At 48.6% G+C, this 16,194-nt stretch overlaps 1 protein-coding gene across 1 annotated transcript in view; it reads right to left on the bottom strand.

The window, feature by feature from the left end:
• The window catches only part of SLC4A5 (solute carrier family 4 (sodium bicarbonate cotransporter), member 5), a 102,870-nt gene that overhangs the window by 33,058 nt on the left and 53,618 nt on the right, over positions 1 to 16,194 (bottom strand). Inside the window, exons 7-15 of the mRNA XM_010829873.1 lie at positions 13,803 to 13,963; positions 12,748 to 12,903; positions 11,883 to 11,978; positions 9,454 to 9,509; positions 4,848 to 5,005; positions 4,324 to 4,411; positions 3,338 to 3,492; positions 2,797 to 2,985; positions 990 to 1,164 (exon numbers count right to left, since the gene is read on the bottom strand). Coding sequence (XP_010828175.1) covers positions 990 to 1,164; positions 2,797 to 2,985; positions 3,338 to 3,492; positions 4,324 to 4,411; positions 4,848 to 5,005; positions 9,454 to 9,509; positions 11,883 to 11,978; positions 12,748 to 12,903; positions 13,803 to 13,963 — 1,234 coding nt within the window. The remainder of the gene's footprint in view (positions 1 to 989; positions 1,165 to 2,796; positions 2,986 to 3,337; positions 3,493 to 4,323; positions 4,412 to 4,847; positions 5,006 to 9,453; positions 9,510 to 11,882; positions 11,979 to 12,747; positions 12,904 to 13,802; positions 13,964 to 16,194) is intronic.

The raw sequence follows: 16,194 nt of genomic DNA, 5'->3' as shown, positions 1-16,194 counted from the left end.
GATGGCTGGATGGCATCCCTGACTCGATGGACGTGAGTCTGAGTGAACTCCGGGAGTTGGTGATGGACAGGGAGGCCTGGCATGCTGCAATTCATGGGGTCGCAAAGAGTCGGACACGACTGAGCGACTGATCTGATCTGGGGCTTGAGAGGCAAGCAGGACCACGTCATGAGGCCTACTGGGGAACCCCGGATTCATGAGTCAAGGATGATGTGTGAATATCTGGGTCAACCATGGTCTTGCTCGTTGGCTGGGGTAGCATCAGGTCTGGAGGGAAGACAATAGATGCAATGTTGGCCCTGTGAGTTGGGGAATCCCAAGGGGCAGCGATATGGACATGCCCAGGAGGCAGTTGGATATTGAACCTGCTTCTCAGGAGATTGGTGTGGGCTGGAGATCCGCACTCATTTCAGTTTATCTAGGAAAATGGGTCTTCACCTTGGTGCTCTGAGCTTTCCAGTGGTGCTATCCTGAAGGCCCCCATTAAGAAGGCCTTTGTCTGGGTCTCAGGCTAGTGTCGCTGTTGAACTGTTTTCCCCAGGGAGACCTGTCTTATTGTCATGATAGACATTTCTAAAAATATCTTAACTGCAAGCTAAGAATTTAAGGTTAGGTTTTTTAAAAAGTACAGGAAGAAGGTCACAATTAGCAACTCAATTAATTGTGATGATTAAATCCATTCAAGCATCGGTAGGAAAAATATCAAATACCAAAGCAGATGATTTCCCCTTAAACATTTGATCTATTTATATCATCTTTAAATTTGGTCTTTAGTAATATGATTTAGCTTTAGATTTTTGAATTATGTCAGCTTGCTATTATTATTATTTTTTTGAAGTGTAAAGGATTGCAAAAAGTGATGAACTGACCCTGAATGGTAGATGGAATCCTTACCTTGGTTCTGGGATTATGGCTTGTAGCTCCTTACCACCACCTTGTGGCAACGGATTTTTCTGAGATTTGCACTCACGTCTCCAATTTACACACACCTGATAATTGTCAGTGGCATCTCCCAGAAGCCCACCAAAGGTGATCGCGTTGGTGATGCAGCCGAGGTAGATGAACAGGATGGCAGAGACGGACTGAATGTGGAAGCCGTCGTAGAAGTCACTGGGGAACCAGGGAAGCTTCCTCTTGACATCAAGACACAGGCCACCGAAGAACCTGCTCAAGACAGGCCCAGGGATTGCTTTCTCACCACAAACACCAGTGTAGGGGCAGAGCTATTCCCAGGAGCCTGCAGGGCTTGTGGCAAGGAAGGGAACTTGACTAGGGATGGATGGAGGAAGGGATCTTTTCACTAGAACATTTCACATCAGGGAAGAATTCTCTCCTTAGACCCACTATCTCCACTGGGAAGGGTGGTCACAGACAGCCCGAGCGGGAGAAGGAAGGCCTTATGGGATCATGTCTTGGGGGCAGACCTAACATTCTACAGGGAATGAAAATCCTGGGGTCCAGTGATGGCTATCTTCCTCGTGTCCCTGATTATCTGCAGGATTTCGGTGCTTGGTAAACGTGTGTCCAGCGTTAGGAGATGGAGAGATCCTGGTTTATAGCAGATTCATCAAGGGCAGATCCTGAACCTTACAACTGTTTTATTTACTTCGTGGAACAAACAAGTGGGAAATTTAAGGTTTGGGGAGAGTGTTTACTGGGGACGCTATTCTCCAAAGCTCTGAACACAGTGAGCAGGGTTTAGCATACAGCAGGGTTTAGCATACAGTAGAACCACTGGATAATCCTTTGTTAATGGCGGGGGCGGGGGGCAGTACTGTGCATCAGAGGACATTGAGCAGCATCCTTGGTCTCTATCTGCTGGATAACAGTATCTCCCCTTCAATTGGGACGAACAAAAAATGTCTCTGAAAATTGCCAAATGTCCCCTGGGTAAGGATCAGGGTAGGGAGTGGGTAAACCTGGGAAACACTGGCTGGCAGACAGCCAAAGGCATATAAAGCATGACTCCCTTCTCAAAGTCATAGCTTTGCAGGACTGATTCTGTCCTTTCCTAAATTCAGATCAACCGAAGTTATTCTAAAAGCTTGCAAAGAAACCCAAACAAGCCAGGAAAATCTATTGTTTTCTTTTAAAACAAGTTTTTTGACTAGGTAACAAGGTTAAAAAATGCAAAAGGTACTGTTATGGACTGAATTGTGTCCCCCAAAAAGATGTATCAAAATTCTAACCTGTAGATGTGACCTCATTTGGAAGCAGAGTCTTTGCACATGAAATCAAGTTAAGATGAAGTCATTAGGCAGACCCTAATCCAATATGACTGGTATCTTCACAAGAAAAGGAAAATGCCATATGAAGACAGAAACACAGGCAGAGCATCATGCAAGGACACAGGCAGGATGCATAGCAAGCAGCAGCAATGACCGCTGGCCGCCGCCAGAAGCTAGCGACAGTCAGGGAAGGAGTCCGCCCAGAATCTCGGAGGCAGCCTGGCCCTGCTGGCACCTTGATTTGGAACTTCTAGACTCTAGAACTTCGAGAGAATCAATTTCTATTGTTTAAGCCACCTAGTCTGTGATATGTGTTTCCGCAGCCCTAGAAAATGAATACAGTTAACAGAGGGTGTGCTAAGAAAAGTCTGGGTTCCTTCACTTTATGCGCACTTCCCCTTTTCCTGTCTTGTCCCGGAGGAGCTTTGCAGGCGGGGGAGGAAAAGCGTGCAGCGCTCAGATACCCCAAGGCCTGGAGTGGGTGCTGGAGACTGAGGAGGAGAAGATTCCTAAAAGGAGCAGAGAAATCTAGGACAGCTGGAGTGGCCGGCAGGCCTGGAGTGGGCACCTTCCTGTCCAGATCAGCTCTTCCCCGATTTCATGCGCTGTTGGCATCTCTCCATCAGCCGCGCCGCTCCCTCCGCCGGCCCCGCCGCCGCCTCCGCCGCCTGCAGCGCCGCCTCCAGCAGGCCCGCCGCCGCCTCCCGCCACGGAGCCGTTCATCTGGCCTAATTCAGTCAGGGAGAACACAGACTTCCTGGAAGGAGAAGGGGGACAGGGGGCAGTAGGGCTCCCAGTCCTGCGAAGAGCTCAGCACTCCCAGGACTGGCCTCATCAGGCTTAACCTCTTCAGCTACAATCATCAAATATCTTCAAATACGGAGAACAATACATAAAAGGATCCAGCAATATCCCCTCACAGGTCACCCGGGTTTTATAGATGCACACATTCAGCATATTTGCTTCTGATTTTTTTTTTTTTAGAGAAATAAAAAAAAGCATAAACCCATGTATGTTGACGTCTTTTTTTCAAACCCAAATAAGAAAGGAACAGACTGAAAGCTCCCTCTGGACCACTTCCCCGCTTGCCACCGCTCATTCACACACACCTCTTGTCAGCAGAAGGCACCTTCTTCGGTGGCTCAATTCGGATATTCGGGTCCCATTCTCCCGGGGGAAGCACGATGACCTCGTCCAGAAACTCATCGATCCCCGCGATCAGATCCTCTCGATTCCGGGCCTTGTAGGCCACATCGCTGAAGAGCTGGCAGGGAGAGAGGTGTAGGAAGAGAGAGGGCTGCTGCCTTGCTGCCGTCCCCATCTCATCCACCTCCTTGGGGCACACTGCATATACTTTCAAAGAAAGGTGCCTTCTGGGCCTGAAAACCAGGTCTCTGTATTCCAGTCATCTGACCTGGGTTGAGTTACCTTCCTGCTCTGTTTCCCACAGAGCAAGCTCATCAGAAAACCTGTGGACAACCCAATCAAAGGAGCTCAGGCATTTCGACTGCTTTACGTCCCAGCCCTTCATCTTTGGAGGGTCAGGCTGCATCATTCCACACTGTCCCAGCATGTTCTTTCTGACTTTACAGATCTGATTTGGTTGTGCTCATTTCTAAACTCCCCTAGTCTCCCCATCACAGATGGTCAACTCTCAACTCTGCCTACAGGCTCTGGCTCCTCTCTTTGGTGTCACCTTCTGCTCTTGAAACTCTTCCACTGAGCCTATATCAAACCACTCCCATCCAGCTCTCCATCTCTGAGCTGTGGCCCTGGTTCCCTTTGCCTGGAATGCCTGCCTCCTAAGCTTGTGCTCATCCTTAACTGTGAAGCTCCATCGTGTGTGAAGGGCCCCCTGACTGCCTGGGCAGTTGGCATGTGGTTCACTCTCGGGTTGTCAGGCTGTGTCTCCCACTTGATTGGTGCTCCTAAAGGGCAGTAACTCTTCCCTCGTTGTCATAATCCTCACACCTGTACAGGGCCTGGCATACAGGAGATGCTCAAATGTGACTGTTGAATAAGTGAATGAATGAAGGCGCAATGTTTGATGCAGGAGCCTTGACATTCAGGAGTACCTGCTTCTCGTGGCACTTACATCATCCACCATGAGGGTTGCAATGGCACGGCCAATTTCATTGTAGGATTTTGCTCTCCCAGAAGGTCCCAGCAGTATGAACAGAAATCTGCAAAGAAGATGGAGGAGGAGGAGAAAAGTGAGAAGGAAAAATAAAACCAGATGAAGAGAAGGATTTTCTGGTCCGAAATAGTATCCATTCTCAACTTTTTAACTGACCATAAACATCTCCCATATTTGCTCCCATGAATCCCATATTTGCTTTGGAGATACATTCTTCTTCACTTCTGCCTAGGCACCCTCACCATGCCCTGGGGTCCCAGAACTCACCCAACAACCCCCTTCCCACCTGTTGGCTACTTCTTGTTTATGATTATTTTAAATAAACTCTATGTACCTCTTCCCCAGTCAGATCTCCCTCCCCAGCCAGTTCCCTAGTTTTCCTTCTTCATTTTAGGGGTGTCTCCAGCAGCACTGCTGGCTGACTGCATGGACAGCCGGCCACCCGAGGATGGGTGTGGTGGGCGGATGTCAACAGCTCTCACCTGGTGGGCACAGGCACCTCGGTCACCCCTCCCAGCATAGCTGACTGGATGAGACGTACGAAAGCGATGAACGGCTGGTCCAGGAAGTCCACCTCGCCCACAAGCACGTTGGAGGCTTCTGAGTCCTTGGGGATCTTCTTCATGAATTTGTTTTTCCGCTGGTCAGTGAGGGGGACATGAGATACCCATGGGTACTCATATGCAGTGGTTTCAGCTCTTACTCAGCTCATTCAGATTACTCTGGAGGCCTAACCTTACAAAATTCTCCCAGAGTTTCTCTAGAGACCGAAGGAAATAACCCAGCACTCTCCTGCAGCCTGCAGATGAGGAGACTCAAAGTTGGTTAACCCCAGGGACCAACTAAGCCTTTCATAGACGGGAAGGAGCAGGCAATGACTTGACGCCCCCAGGACATTCCTTGTTCTACTGAAGTATGAGCTGAGGGGTCAGAGAAGAGAGCCAGGCTTGCTGGACAGCGAGTCTCATCCCCCAGCTGCAGCTCAAGCCAATGGGGGTCTTGGCTCATACACTCCATTGCCCAGCCCTCCGTCTTTGCCTTCACCCTAGTGGCTATGGGAGGAACAAGACCATCCTGATGGGCAGAGTGGACAGACTTTGTTTTCTCTCTGCCACCAGCATTCTGGCTGATGGGAATCCCTGTACCTGTGGATCCAAGTCTATGGGAGACTTCGGTGCCCCAAGTCACCCCCAGGGAACCTCCAAGGAAACTCATAGCTTCTGAGCCTTTCCAGCTGAGACTATTGAAGTGCCCTCCAGCCAGTCCCTCTGGCTGGTGTCTGTTCAGGGCAGAAAGGTCAAATAGGCAGAGTGAGTGGGGTCTGATGTGAAAGGTGCTGGAGACAACCCCCTGCCCACTCTCTGTGGTTATGACTTCCATTCTATGAATAAGACATTTATTCCTCCCGAGTCCCCTCAGACAAAGAAAACGCCCAGGGGTGGTCACGTACATGCTCTTGTTCATCTTGAACATCTTAGGGTGCATTAGTTCTTCAGATCACTTTCCCTCTAGGTAGCAAGGGGTGGGCGAGGGACAGAGACAGTTTCAGAGAAAGAGGTGGGGAGGGGCATTTGGGTAGCACAGGGCTCGTGGGAGGCCACAGTAGCTGACAAAGGAAGAAAGGGCCCAGGAGGAGCAGGCTGGTGCTTCAGAGAGATCTTTGGGTGCCTCAGTTTTGCTACCCACTCCCCACCTGATGGGAGTCTCTCCTGTGAGCACAGAAGCTTAGTGAAGATAAGTTCCTCTGTCCCTGAAGAGGGGTCAGCTGTAAGCATGGGCATGGCCAACAGGTCTTGCCCCTTTGGGCTCACAGCCATTTCCTGATTTGACTCATGGAGTGCGTGATACAGACTGGGCTGGGGCCCTACCAGCACTCGATGAGGCTCTGTGAGTAAGGGCTACACCCTTATAATCTCTTAAAACCACTCAGAAACGTAAAACTGTCATAACCACCCAGGCAACAACACGAAGGACCCTAATGTAGTAAGAAGAAGCAACAGCAGGTGTTAATGGGAAGGCCAAAATCCCCAGGACTCAAAAGGTCCCTTTGTCCCAAGCTCTGTCAGCTGATTCATAAGCAGGTTCTTCAGGATGGAGGGCTGAGCATGCCAGGGCAGCCACCGTGCCCCTGCCAACTCTATGTACTCGGGCTCCAGGCAGGGAGAAGCTCTAGGGGACTGGAGGAGAGGTCGGTGGTAGGCATGTCCTGGAGAACAAGGTTTTGAAACCACAATGCTCTGGGATAGCCCATGTAGCACACGTGTAACCAGGAGCAGAGAGGAGCAAAATCCGGGCCTGTGGTCCCAGTAAGGAGGCGGGGTGGTAGTACCCCAGCAAGGGACCATGAGAGCGTTCTGGCTGGGTGATGGTCTGGATGCGGGCCTGTCTAACCAGGGTCCTGCTGACCCCACTGCCTAAACCCGGGGGACTCTTGTCCAGCTCTGCCAAGTCACTGCACATGGCCACACTGTCTGAATCCATCTCTGCCCACTGGGAACTCACTGGAACTCAGGGCCAACGTGGAGTGGTAAAAAAAAGATGCACCTGAAGAAACCCACTGTTGTACAAAACTGCTGTCCCCACAACAAGCCAACTGCTGCTACAAACACTGAGAAGCAGCATCCTACAACTGGTTAGGAGAACTGGATGCTGGTGCCTGGTGTTGGGCTCCAGTCCCTCAGTAAAAGGCAGCTCTGCTTGGGGAACGTAGTGGATAGTATTCTTGTCACCACTTAGGCAGTAAAAAGATACGTTGTGAAAAACTTTCACTAGTCAGTGCTTTCTTGTCACGGCTCAACTGTCTGCCCATGACTATAGTAAAGTGGGGTTCTTCTCTAAATAATATTCCAGGGTACTCATTCCTAAGCCAGTCCCAAACTAAGGGCTCTAGAGTCAGACTGGATCAAATCATGGCCACGCCACCTTTCAGGTGCATGAACTTGGGCATGTTATTTAACTCTTTTATGCTCTCATCTGTAGAGGGAAGATGACACAGTACCCTCATGATGCACAGGAAATGCCCCGCACGGTGTAGTGCATGCAATATGTGGACCTCAAATGTTGGTTGATTTTGTCATTGTTGTTTTGCTATTTTGGCCACCAAAGGGCCATCCAGACACTGACTTCACTGACTTGAGGGAATGCTTTTGTTTTGCCTACTCCCAAACTTGGGGCTGCCTTGAACCCCTGGACGTCACCCGAGCCCTTGAGAAGTTGGTACCAATTTCAGATGCCCTTTCTCATCTTCCTTTCCACTCTTTGGGGGCAGAGGCAAGGGGACCTTGAGACCTTCTGCTCCTGAGGTGTGCGTGTTTGGAACTGAGGGCAGCCTCCTGTGTGCTTCCCTCAGGGGCATAGTCATGGGGATCCCAGGCTGTTTGCAGGCTTCTGACCTTATCAATACGTGAACCATGAACTTCCAGATGTTCCAGCTGGTTTTAGAAAAGGCAGAAGAACCAGAGATCAAATTGCCAACATCCGCTGGATCATCAAAAAAGCAAGAGAGTTCCAGAAAAACATCTATTTCTGCTTTATTGACTATGCCACAGCCTTTGACTGTGTGGATCACAATAAACTGTGGAAAATTCTGAAAGAGATGGGAATACCAGACCACCTGACCTGCCTCCAGAGAAACCTGTATGCAGGTCAGGAAGCAACAGTTAGAACTGGATGTGGAACAACAGACTGGTTCCAAATAGGAAAAGGAGTACGTCAAGGCTGTATATTGTCACCCTGCTTATTTAACTTCTATGCAGAGTACATCATGAGAAACGCTGGGCTGGAAGAAGCACAAGCTGAAATCAAGATTGCCGGGAGAAATCTCAATAACCTCAGATATGCAGATGACACCACCCTTATGGCAGTAAGTGAAGAGGAACTAAAAAGCCTCTTGATGAAAGTGAAAGAGGGAAGTGAAAAAGTTGGCTTAAAGCTCAACATTTAGAAAATGAAGATCATGGCATCCAGTCCCATCACTTCATGGGAAGGGGAAACAGTGGAAACAGTGTCAGACTTTATCTTTTTGGGCTCCAAAATCACTGCAGATGGTGACTGCAGCCATGAAATTAAAAGATGCTTACTCCTTGGAAGGAAAGTTATGACCAACCTAGATAGCATATTCAAAAGCAGAGACATTACTTTGCCAACAAAGGTCCATCTAGTTAAGGCTATGGTTTTTCCAGCAGTCATGTATGGATGTGAGAGTTGGACTGTGAAGAAGGCTGAGCGCTGAAGAATTGATGCTTTTGAACTGTGGTGTTGGAGAAGACTCTTGAGAGTCCCTTGGACTGCAAGGAGATCCAACCAGTCCATTCTAAAGGAGATCAGCCCTGGGTGTTCCTTGGAAGGAATAATGCTAAAGCTGAAACTCCAGTACTTTGGCTACCTCATTCGAAGAGTTGACTCATTGGAAAAGACTCTGATGCTGGGAGGGATTGGGGGCAGGAGGAGAAGGGGACGACAGAGGATGAGATGGCTGGATGGCATCACCGACTCGATGGACGTGAGTTTGAGTGAACTCCGGGAGATGGTGATGGACAGGGAGGCCTGGCATGCTGCGATTCATGGGGTCGCAAAGAGTCCAACACAACTGAGCAACTGAACTGAACTGACCTTAGCAAGTTTTCAGCCAAGCTGGTGAGAAACAAGAATTGACTTTATCCAGCACCAGCCAAGGAGAAGATACACCATTGCGCAGTCCAGCTGATTCACTATCATTAATGTCTCCATAGGGAGGCCCTACTGCTTCTCTACCCACCCAAGTCCCCACTTCATCATTCAAAGTGCTTGTGGATGGGTCACAGAGGAGGCAAACTCTGTGTGGCAGATTTATTGCCACTTCAATAAATCCCCAGTTAAAGGACAGCTGACACCTCATCTGATCACATTTCTCTGTCCCCAGGGCCTAGTGCACAGCCCAAGTGATGGATTGTCAGTCACTATGGCTGCCCAGAGCCCCACCTGTGTCCTTCCTGGGGACCCCACTTTTTCATGGGACTAGAGTTTTGCCCATAGGGTTTCCCACCCCTAAAACCAAAGACTTCTTCCCACCCTGGCCCTCCGCTGCAGCCAAGGACAGGGGTTTCCTACCTGGTCGGTATTTGGGGTGAGAGAAATATCATTCATGCTTCTGCTCTGGGCGTGACCTAGGAGAAAAGGAAAAGGAGGTCCATCAGGGGAGACGGGTGCTCACAGATCCCTTTCTCTTGGTCTCTACACAGGCTCATCCCATCTTCACAACCAAAGCAAACTCCCCCGTTATCCTGCAGCCCCTCTCAGCTAGCATCCTCTCTCTTTTCTTCCTTTCAATGGCAGCTTTCTTAGAAGAGTTGCTGGACCCCAGGTTCTACTGCTTCCTTCTCACTCCTCAATATGCCACTCCCTGGTCCCAGCCCGCTGCCCAGGGATCTGCACAGGCCCTGCCGGTGGGGAGGGACACAGACGCCCTACGGGCTAAGGAGCCAGGCGTCACTAAGCTTCGACTCTGTTGGAGAGAGAAGAGCAGTTTCACGTCTGTCTGCCATGACCCATGCGAGTCTTTAAAGAGGGCTGGGGATTTGGGCTGGCAGAGGGGAGGTAGGTGGGGCTCCCCATGGCCAACAGTTCCTTGCTGCATGAAGGCAGGAGAAGGCCAGCTTTCATTTCCCACCAGCAGCCAAATCCAGCGAGCCCCCTCAGGCTTACTGTGGTCTCTGGAGTCCCTGTACTGCCAGACTCTGCTTTCCTTTATTTCCATCCAGGATCCTCTCAGTCTGGGCTTTTCTCAGGGTCTTGCTTTGCACTCAAACCCTTCAGAGCCCTGACCCCCTCCTCCTCGGTCAATCCCATCCATTTCTGTTTCTTCCCCATCCACATTTGTGCCGGGGGTGCCCAGGTTATGTCTCCAGCCCAGATCTCTCCCCTAAGCTCCAGATTTCTCTGAGCAGCCCTGCCTGGCACTTCAGACTCCACACACTAGGAAACAAAACTCATTGTCTTCCATCAAATCACTCCCTCTATGGACACGACTGAAGCGACTTAGCAGCAGCCTAGACCCTACATCACCCAATGCCCTATCCCACATGTTCATGGGCAATCAGAGCAGACCTTGGAGCCAGCTTCAACTCCTCTCTCTTCCTCTTTTCCCACTTCCCACCATTTGCTGAATTCCACCAGCGTCTTTCTCTTTCCATTCTCGCTCTTGCTGCCTGAACACGGCCCTCATCTCTTGCTCCCAGTCATTCAGTCTCTTCTAGCTTATTTCTGATCATGATATGTGCCCATATCAGACTTCTCAGGAGAACTCATTACCCTCAGAATAAGGGCCAGGACCTTTTACAAGACACATAGGCCCTCTTCACTTTGGACCCTCTTTCCTTTACATCCTACATCCCTGGTCAATGGAATGACTATATTTCCCCGAATATGCGGTGCCCTTCACAGCGCCTTCCCTTCACCTGCTGTTTCCTTTGTTCTAAAGACCATGCTCCTGGAAGACTTCTATTTATTCTCCAAGACTCAGGCAAGTGTCTCTTCCTCTCTGAGCCTTCCCAGGTGCCGTCTTGTGGTGGGGGGTGTGTGTGCCCACAAACCTGTAACCACTTATTCATGCCTTTTACCCAGGTTCCCACCATGGCAACGTTGGCACAGGGTGACTTCATACACAGTGAATAAATGAGCAGAAGGCTCATGCCAAAGCCATTCACAGCCTCTACTGCCAGCACTGCTCTGTGGAATAACCAAGACCAGGGAGACTAAGCACATCCTGGGGTCACTGAGAACAGACAGAAAAGACCACGGCACAGCCCAGCTGCAGCTGTGGTCACATCGCCACTGCGGTCTCAAAGCATTCCCCTGGCCTGGTCAGTGGCGCAGCCCTGGCCTGTGCTTGTTCGTATCTTGTCATTTTAGTGAAAGTGCTTAAAGGAAAATACTCCTTTGCACTGCTTTTTATTTTCACTTCCCAAATTCCCTCTTTTTTTTTTTTTTGTCTCACGGCTCACCCGTCTGTCCATCCCTGACAAGCTGCCTGACAAAGTCCGGTCTGTGGCTGTGCCCCCCAGGCCCCCGTGGGGGCTGCAGCTCCATCAGTGTTTCACTTCGGGGGCCAAGACTGTCAGGCAGGATGAGAACATTCTCCGACTGTCCTGGAGGAAAAGCTGGGCTCCAAGACAGATCTAGCCTGCTTTAAATTCTGTTTCTAGGAAGACTTCTCACCAAAAACGGGATTAATGATTAGTTTGGTGAAAACAAAGCCATAGATCAAGTTAAGGACGCCCAGCACATGGGACTGGGTATTGATTATGACAGGACTTGATTTAGAGTTGCATTTTTTGGAAAAATCATTTAGAAAATTTTGGTAGTAAGTTAGACTATGAGGGCAGCCCAGGGTTTGGCGTGAATGTTAGATTTCTTCTGACGCCTGAGAATTCTAGACAGACCCTGGTCTTTACCTCCTCTGCTATGAAAGTGTGAAAATTGACTTCAGAGTCCCAGCCAGAACAAAAGGGCTGCACCGAGAGGAGAAAGAAGAAACTCACACAGACGGCCGTAATTCGCACTTTGCCGCACCCTCAGGTCCTCAGTGGAGTGGTGTAGGCTCGGGCCGGCCTTGGGGCTCCGGGCTGGGCTTCGACCTGGGAGGCACAGAAGGGATTTAACTCCAGCAGACTTGCTACAGTGACGCACATCAGCAAAGTCCTCGTTTACAATCACTTCACCTGAATAAAGCTAGGCTACAAGACAGATCTCTTCCCCTTCGAGGAAGAAAGGATGGTTTGGTTGTTTTGGATTTTGTTCTTGTTTTTTTTCAGAATCTTTTGAAGCAAGTGGATAGTGTGAATGTGATTAGAGAAAATACCTGTACTGTTGAAAGTGGGATAGCTACACAATTGATGAAATAGGCATCAGGTGCTGTAGATGACATAGGTTCAGGCCTGATTCCACACCATGCTGATCATTTGACCCGAGGCAAGTAACTTAACCTCTCCAGGCCTCAGCCTAGTGAACCTAGTCCACAACATGCTGATCATTTGACCTGAGGCAAGTAACTTAACCTCGCCATGCCTCAGCCTCCCGCTCTGGGGATGATGAGAACAATAGCTGGTCACGGCCTCTTGTGAGGATGAAGTGAGTTTACACCTAGGGAGCACTCATGCCTGGAGCAGGGTAAGTGCTGCGTATGTACCTGCTGCAGGCTAAACATTTTCCATTTTAAAATAATTGATCTACAGAGATTCCTCAAGTCTCTTCAGCTAGCAGCATTATCAATTTTGTACTGATTCCTGCACTTATCTGACAGGTCCAGCGAGGCTAGAGTCTGGGCATCTTGGCTCTGGGATATCAAGGGTGGAGGGTTGGAGATTTGAGATGCATGGAAGGAACAAGCGTTATGGCCCAACTCACTGCTGGTGGAGGAGACCGCCTTTCCAATGTCAGCCAAGGAGCGGTGGATGGGCTTTGTGGTTTGGTGGCGGTGTTTCCTCAGGAGGACGTAGCTGACCCTCTCGCGGAGCTCTGGACGAAGGAGGCCGTCCTCAATTTGCTTCTCAATGACATCATCTAAGTGGGAAACAAATACGCCTTGTCCACGGGGGACAGAATGACTAGGGGTGTGGGGGTCTTCAGCTTCACCTGTTATTTGTGGGATTAAAAGTGAACTAAAGGAGGCATGGAATGTAGAAATAGTCCCAACCTTCGCCACAAACTGAAAATATGCACCAGTCATGAACCTTCAGGCTCCGTATATGTAAAAGCGTGTGTCTGTGGGAGTTGGTGCATGTGTGTGCATGGGGGTGCATGGTGTGTGCATGTGGGCGCATGTGTGCAGATGTGGTTCATGCGAGTGCATTGTGGGTGCATGTGTGCATGCATGTATGGGTATAGGATTCTCTGCTCTTTCTATCAATAATATTGTGGAAAGTAAATGAAATTGTAACCATGAAAGACCCTAAGAAGCACAAGGCACTATGCCAAGTGGTTTTAGTCCCAGTGTGAATTCTTTTTAGAAAAGTATTTGGGGCAGCATACTTCTGGTAAAACTGAATGTGCTAAAACAAAATTCACAAGGAGTTTAGGGACAGTAAGGCAAGCTACTCCCTTCCTTTGTCACTCCATCAAACGAGAGCTAATTTCCTGAAGATGAGTGACGATCCATTTACCCTGATAAGAAACAGGTTGCCATGGCAACAGGGGTCTCCACCTAGGCTCAGAAGCGCTCTCCGTTTCGTTCCATTGCTGAACGGCATTTCAGAGGCTGATCTTGCCCTCTCTATAGGCATCTGAGACTAGGAGTAACTGTGATGCTGCTTTGGGAGCATCAGACCCAAAACCTGGTCTCCGCAGAATTAGGCAGGCATCAGAGGTGGGCATGCCACATAGACCAAGGGTGGGCAAGAGATGGGGCAGGGGAAGGGGGATGCTGCCCTGGTTTGCGGGGGCCACAGCAGTCCTTGCCTCACCTATGATCTGTGGTAAGGAGCCACCATCCAAATCCAGCAGCACGGTTCCCGTCTGCAGGCAGGTGCGGAGCTCAAAGAGGCTGTGCAAGGACAGCGTGGACACGTGGGGCTTGCTCCAGCGTTCGCCTCCTTCCTCTACCTTTTCTTCAAACTTTATCCACCTGTAGAGGTAAGGACGGGGCTCAGCATGGCCTTTGCCCTCAGGAGGAGCCCCCAGCTGGGTCTCTTCAGGAGAGGGATGCTGGCTTGCAGGTCATGCTCTGCACATTGTGGGGGCATTGGCCCTCTACTCATAGGCAGAGGGTCTCCTGGGGACTCATCCCTCACTCCTCCTGATGGGGCCATGCTCAGGGCATGCTGAGGGCAAAATGGCAGCAGAGAATGACCATACATGGGTGTGAAGACTGTTCTTTTTTTCCTTTTATTTATTTTCTAATTGGAGGTAATTGCTTTATTGGATATGTTGCAAAACTGGGTTTGGTGATGGTGGCACAACTCTGCACATTTACTAAAAATCATTTAATTAATACACTTAAAACAAGGGAACTTTATGGTATCCTGCAATAATGGAGCTCTTTAAAAAACAAACCATCCACTGGATCCTAGTTACCTGTCTACTGGTCACATGTGTGTTCAGTGCCTGCCTTTTGAGGGTATGGTTTGCTGGGAGAGGCGATCATTTCCCCACAGTTCTACTGTAGGGCCTGAGGTTTCCATGAATCACACTCGGATTTTGGTTCTGAAAGTTCAGGGTAAAATCCAAATGTAATTTATGGGAGGAAAGAAATTAAACCAAAGATGTGTAAGAATTTGTCCTTTCTAGAAGCCTCGGGATCATAGGCTGAGGGGGAGGGCCACGTGGGAAGGCCTTGGGCCACTGGCAGAGGCGGCACCGGCCTGTGACTCCTCTGCAGAGGGCAGCACTGGACAGCCTGCAGAGCCGCAAGGAGGCAAAGGCTCCTGGCCGGAGACCTGCTCGCTCAGTTTTATTCAATTTCGACCTCAAATTACTGAGTAGCTTCAAACTATTCCAGTCAAAATCCTATGGGAATATTTTTGGGCTGTGACTAACTCTAAAGTTCCTCTGAAAAAGAGGATAGTTGGGGAATGTCAGAGAATAGCTAGGGAAAGTCTAAAAAAGAAGAATGGGGATGGGACATGCCTTTAGCAGATATAAAAACTTACTGAAAACCTTGAGTAATTAAAGCATTATAATTCCAGCCCAGATATAGACAAAGGGATCTAGAAAACAGCAGCCCAGAAACAGACCTGAGCCCCCATGGGGTCTGGGTTTTGATGGATGGACTTTGTTTAAAAGTCCACTAGGGACTACCCTGGTGGTCCAGTGGTTAATAGTACTCCTTCCAATGCAGGGGACAGGGTTCAACCCCTGGTCAGGGAATTCAGATCCCATGTGCCAATGGGCAACTAAACCCATGCCCCACAACCACGCACTGCATTTAGAGAAGCCGGTGTAAAATGAAGAGGCCACGTGTTGCAATGAAGACCCAGCACAGCCAAGAAATAAATAAATACAGTGATAAAAATTAAAAGATGACCAACCTAAGTATAAAAAAATGAAGTCCCTACTTCTCACCAAACACTACTAAATTGTATATGGATTAAAGGCTAAACAAAAAAATTAATCTATAATGGAATATTGTTGAGCCTTTCAAATAAAAGGAAATCTTGACACATGCTGCAGCATGGATGAAACTTGAAGACATTATGCTAAGCAAAATAAGCCAGTCACAAAAGGACAAATATTGTAAGATACCACTTATATGAGGGGCATAGAGTAGTCAAATTCATAGAGACAGGTGGTTGCTAGGGGCTGAGGAGAGGGAGGTGGAGGAATCGCTATTGAGGGGGAATAGAGTTTAAGTTTTGCCGGAGGAAGGCGTTCAGGAGATGGATGGTAGTGATGGTTCTGTAACAATGGGAATGTACTTAATGTCACTGAACTGTACACTTTAAGATGGCTCAAATGGTAAAGTCTATGTTATATCTATTTTGCCCCACAATTAAATAAATAACAATGTGAAAATCTATAAACACAAATACAAATATACTAGAAGAGAATATAGAGGAATATTATATTCTTATTATAACATTATATAATATAATACATATTCTATAATATAATATATATTATAATTCCTATTATAATATTATATTCTTATATCCTTGGTTGGGGAGTAAGACTTCCTAAACAGTATGTAAAACCATAAAGGAAAAGAAATGGGCACTTTGTTATACAAAAATATACTAAAACCTGTGCATAACACAGTAAGACATAAATGAAGTTCAAAGAAATGCAATATACTCAGAAAATATTTGCAGCAAACAGGACATCAATGGATTGTTTTTTCTGGCTGCACCACATGGCATG

This window comes from Bison bison, unplaced genomic scaffold, assembly GCF_000754665.1.
Source record: "Bison bison bison isolate TAMUID 2011002044 unplaced genomic scaffold, Bison_UMD1.0 scf7180017864508, whole genome shotgun sequence".
In the NCBI taxonomy this organism is placed as follows: domain Eukaryota; kingdom Metazoa; phylum Chordata; class Mammalia; order Artiodactyla; family Bovidae; genus Bison; species Bison bison.
The sequence above is the reverse complement of the archived record's forward strand: the minus strand, read 5'-3'. Positions and strand labels throughout refer to the sequence as shown.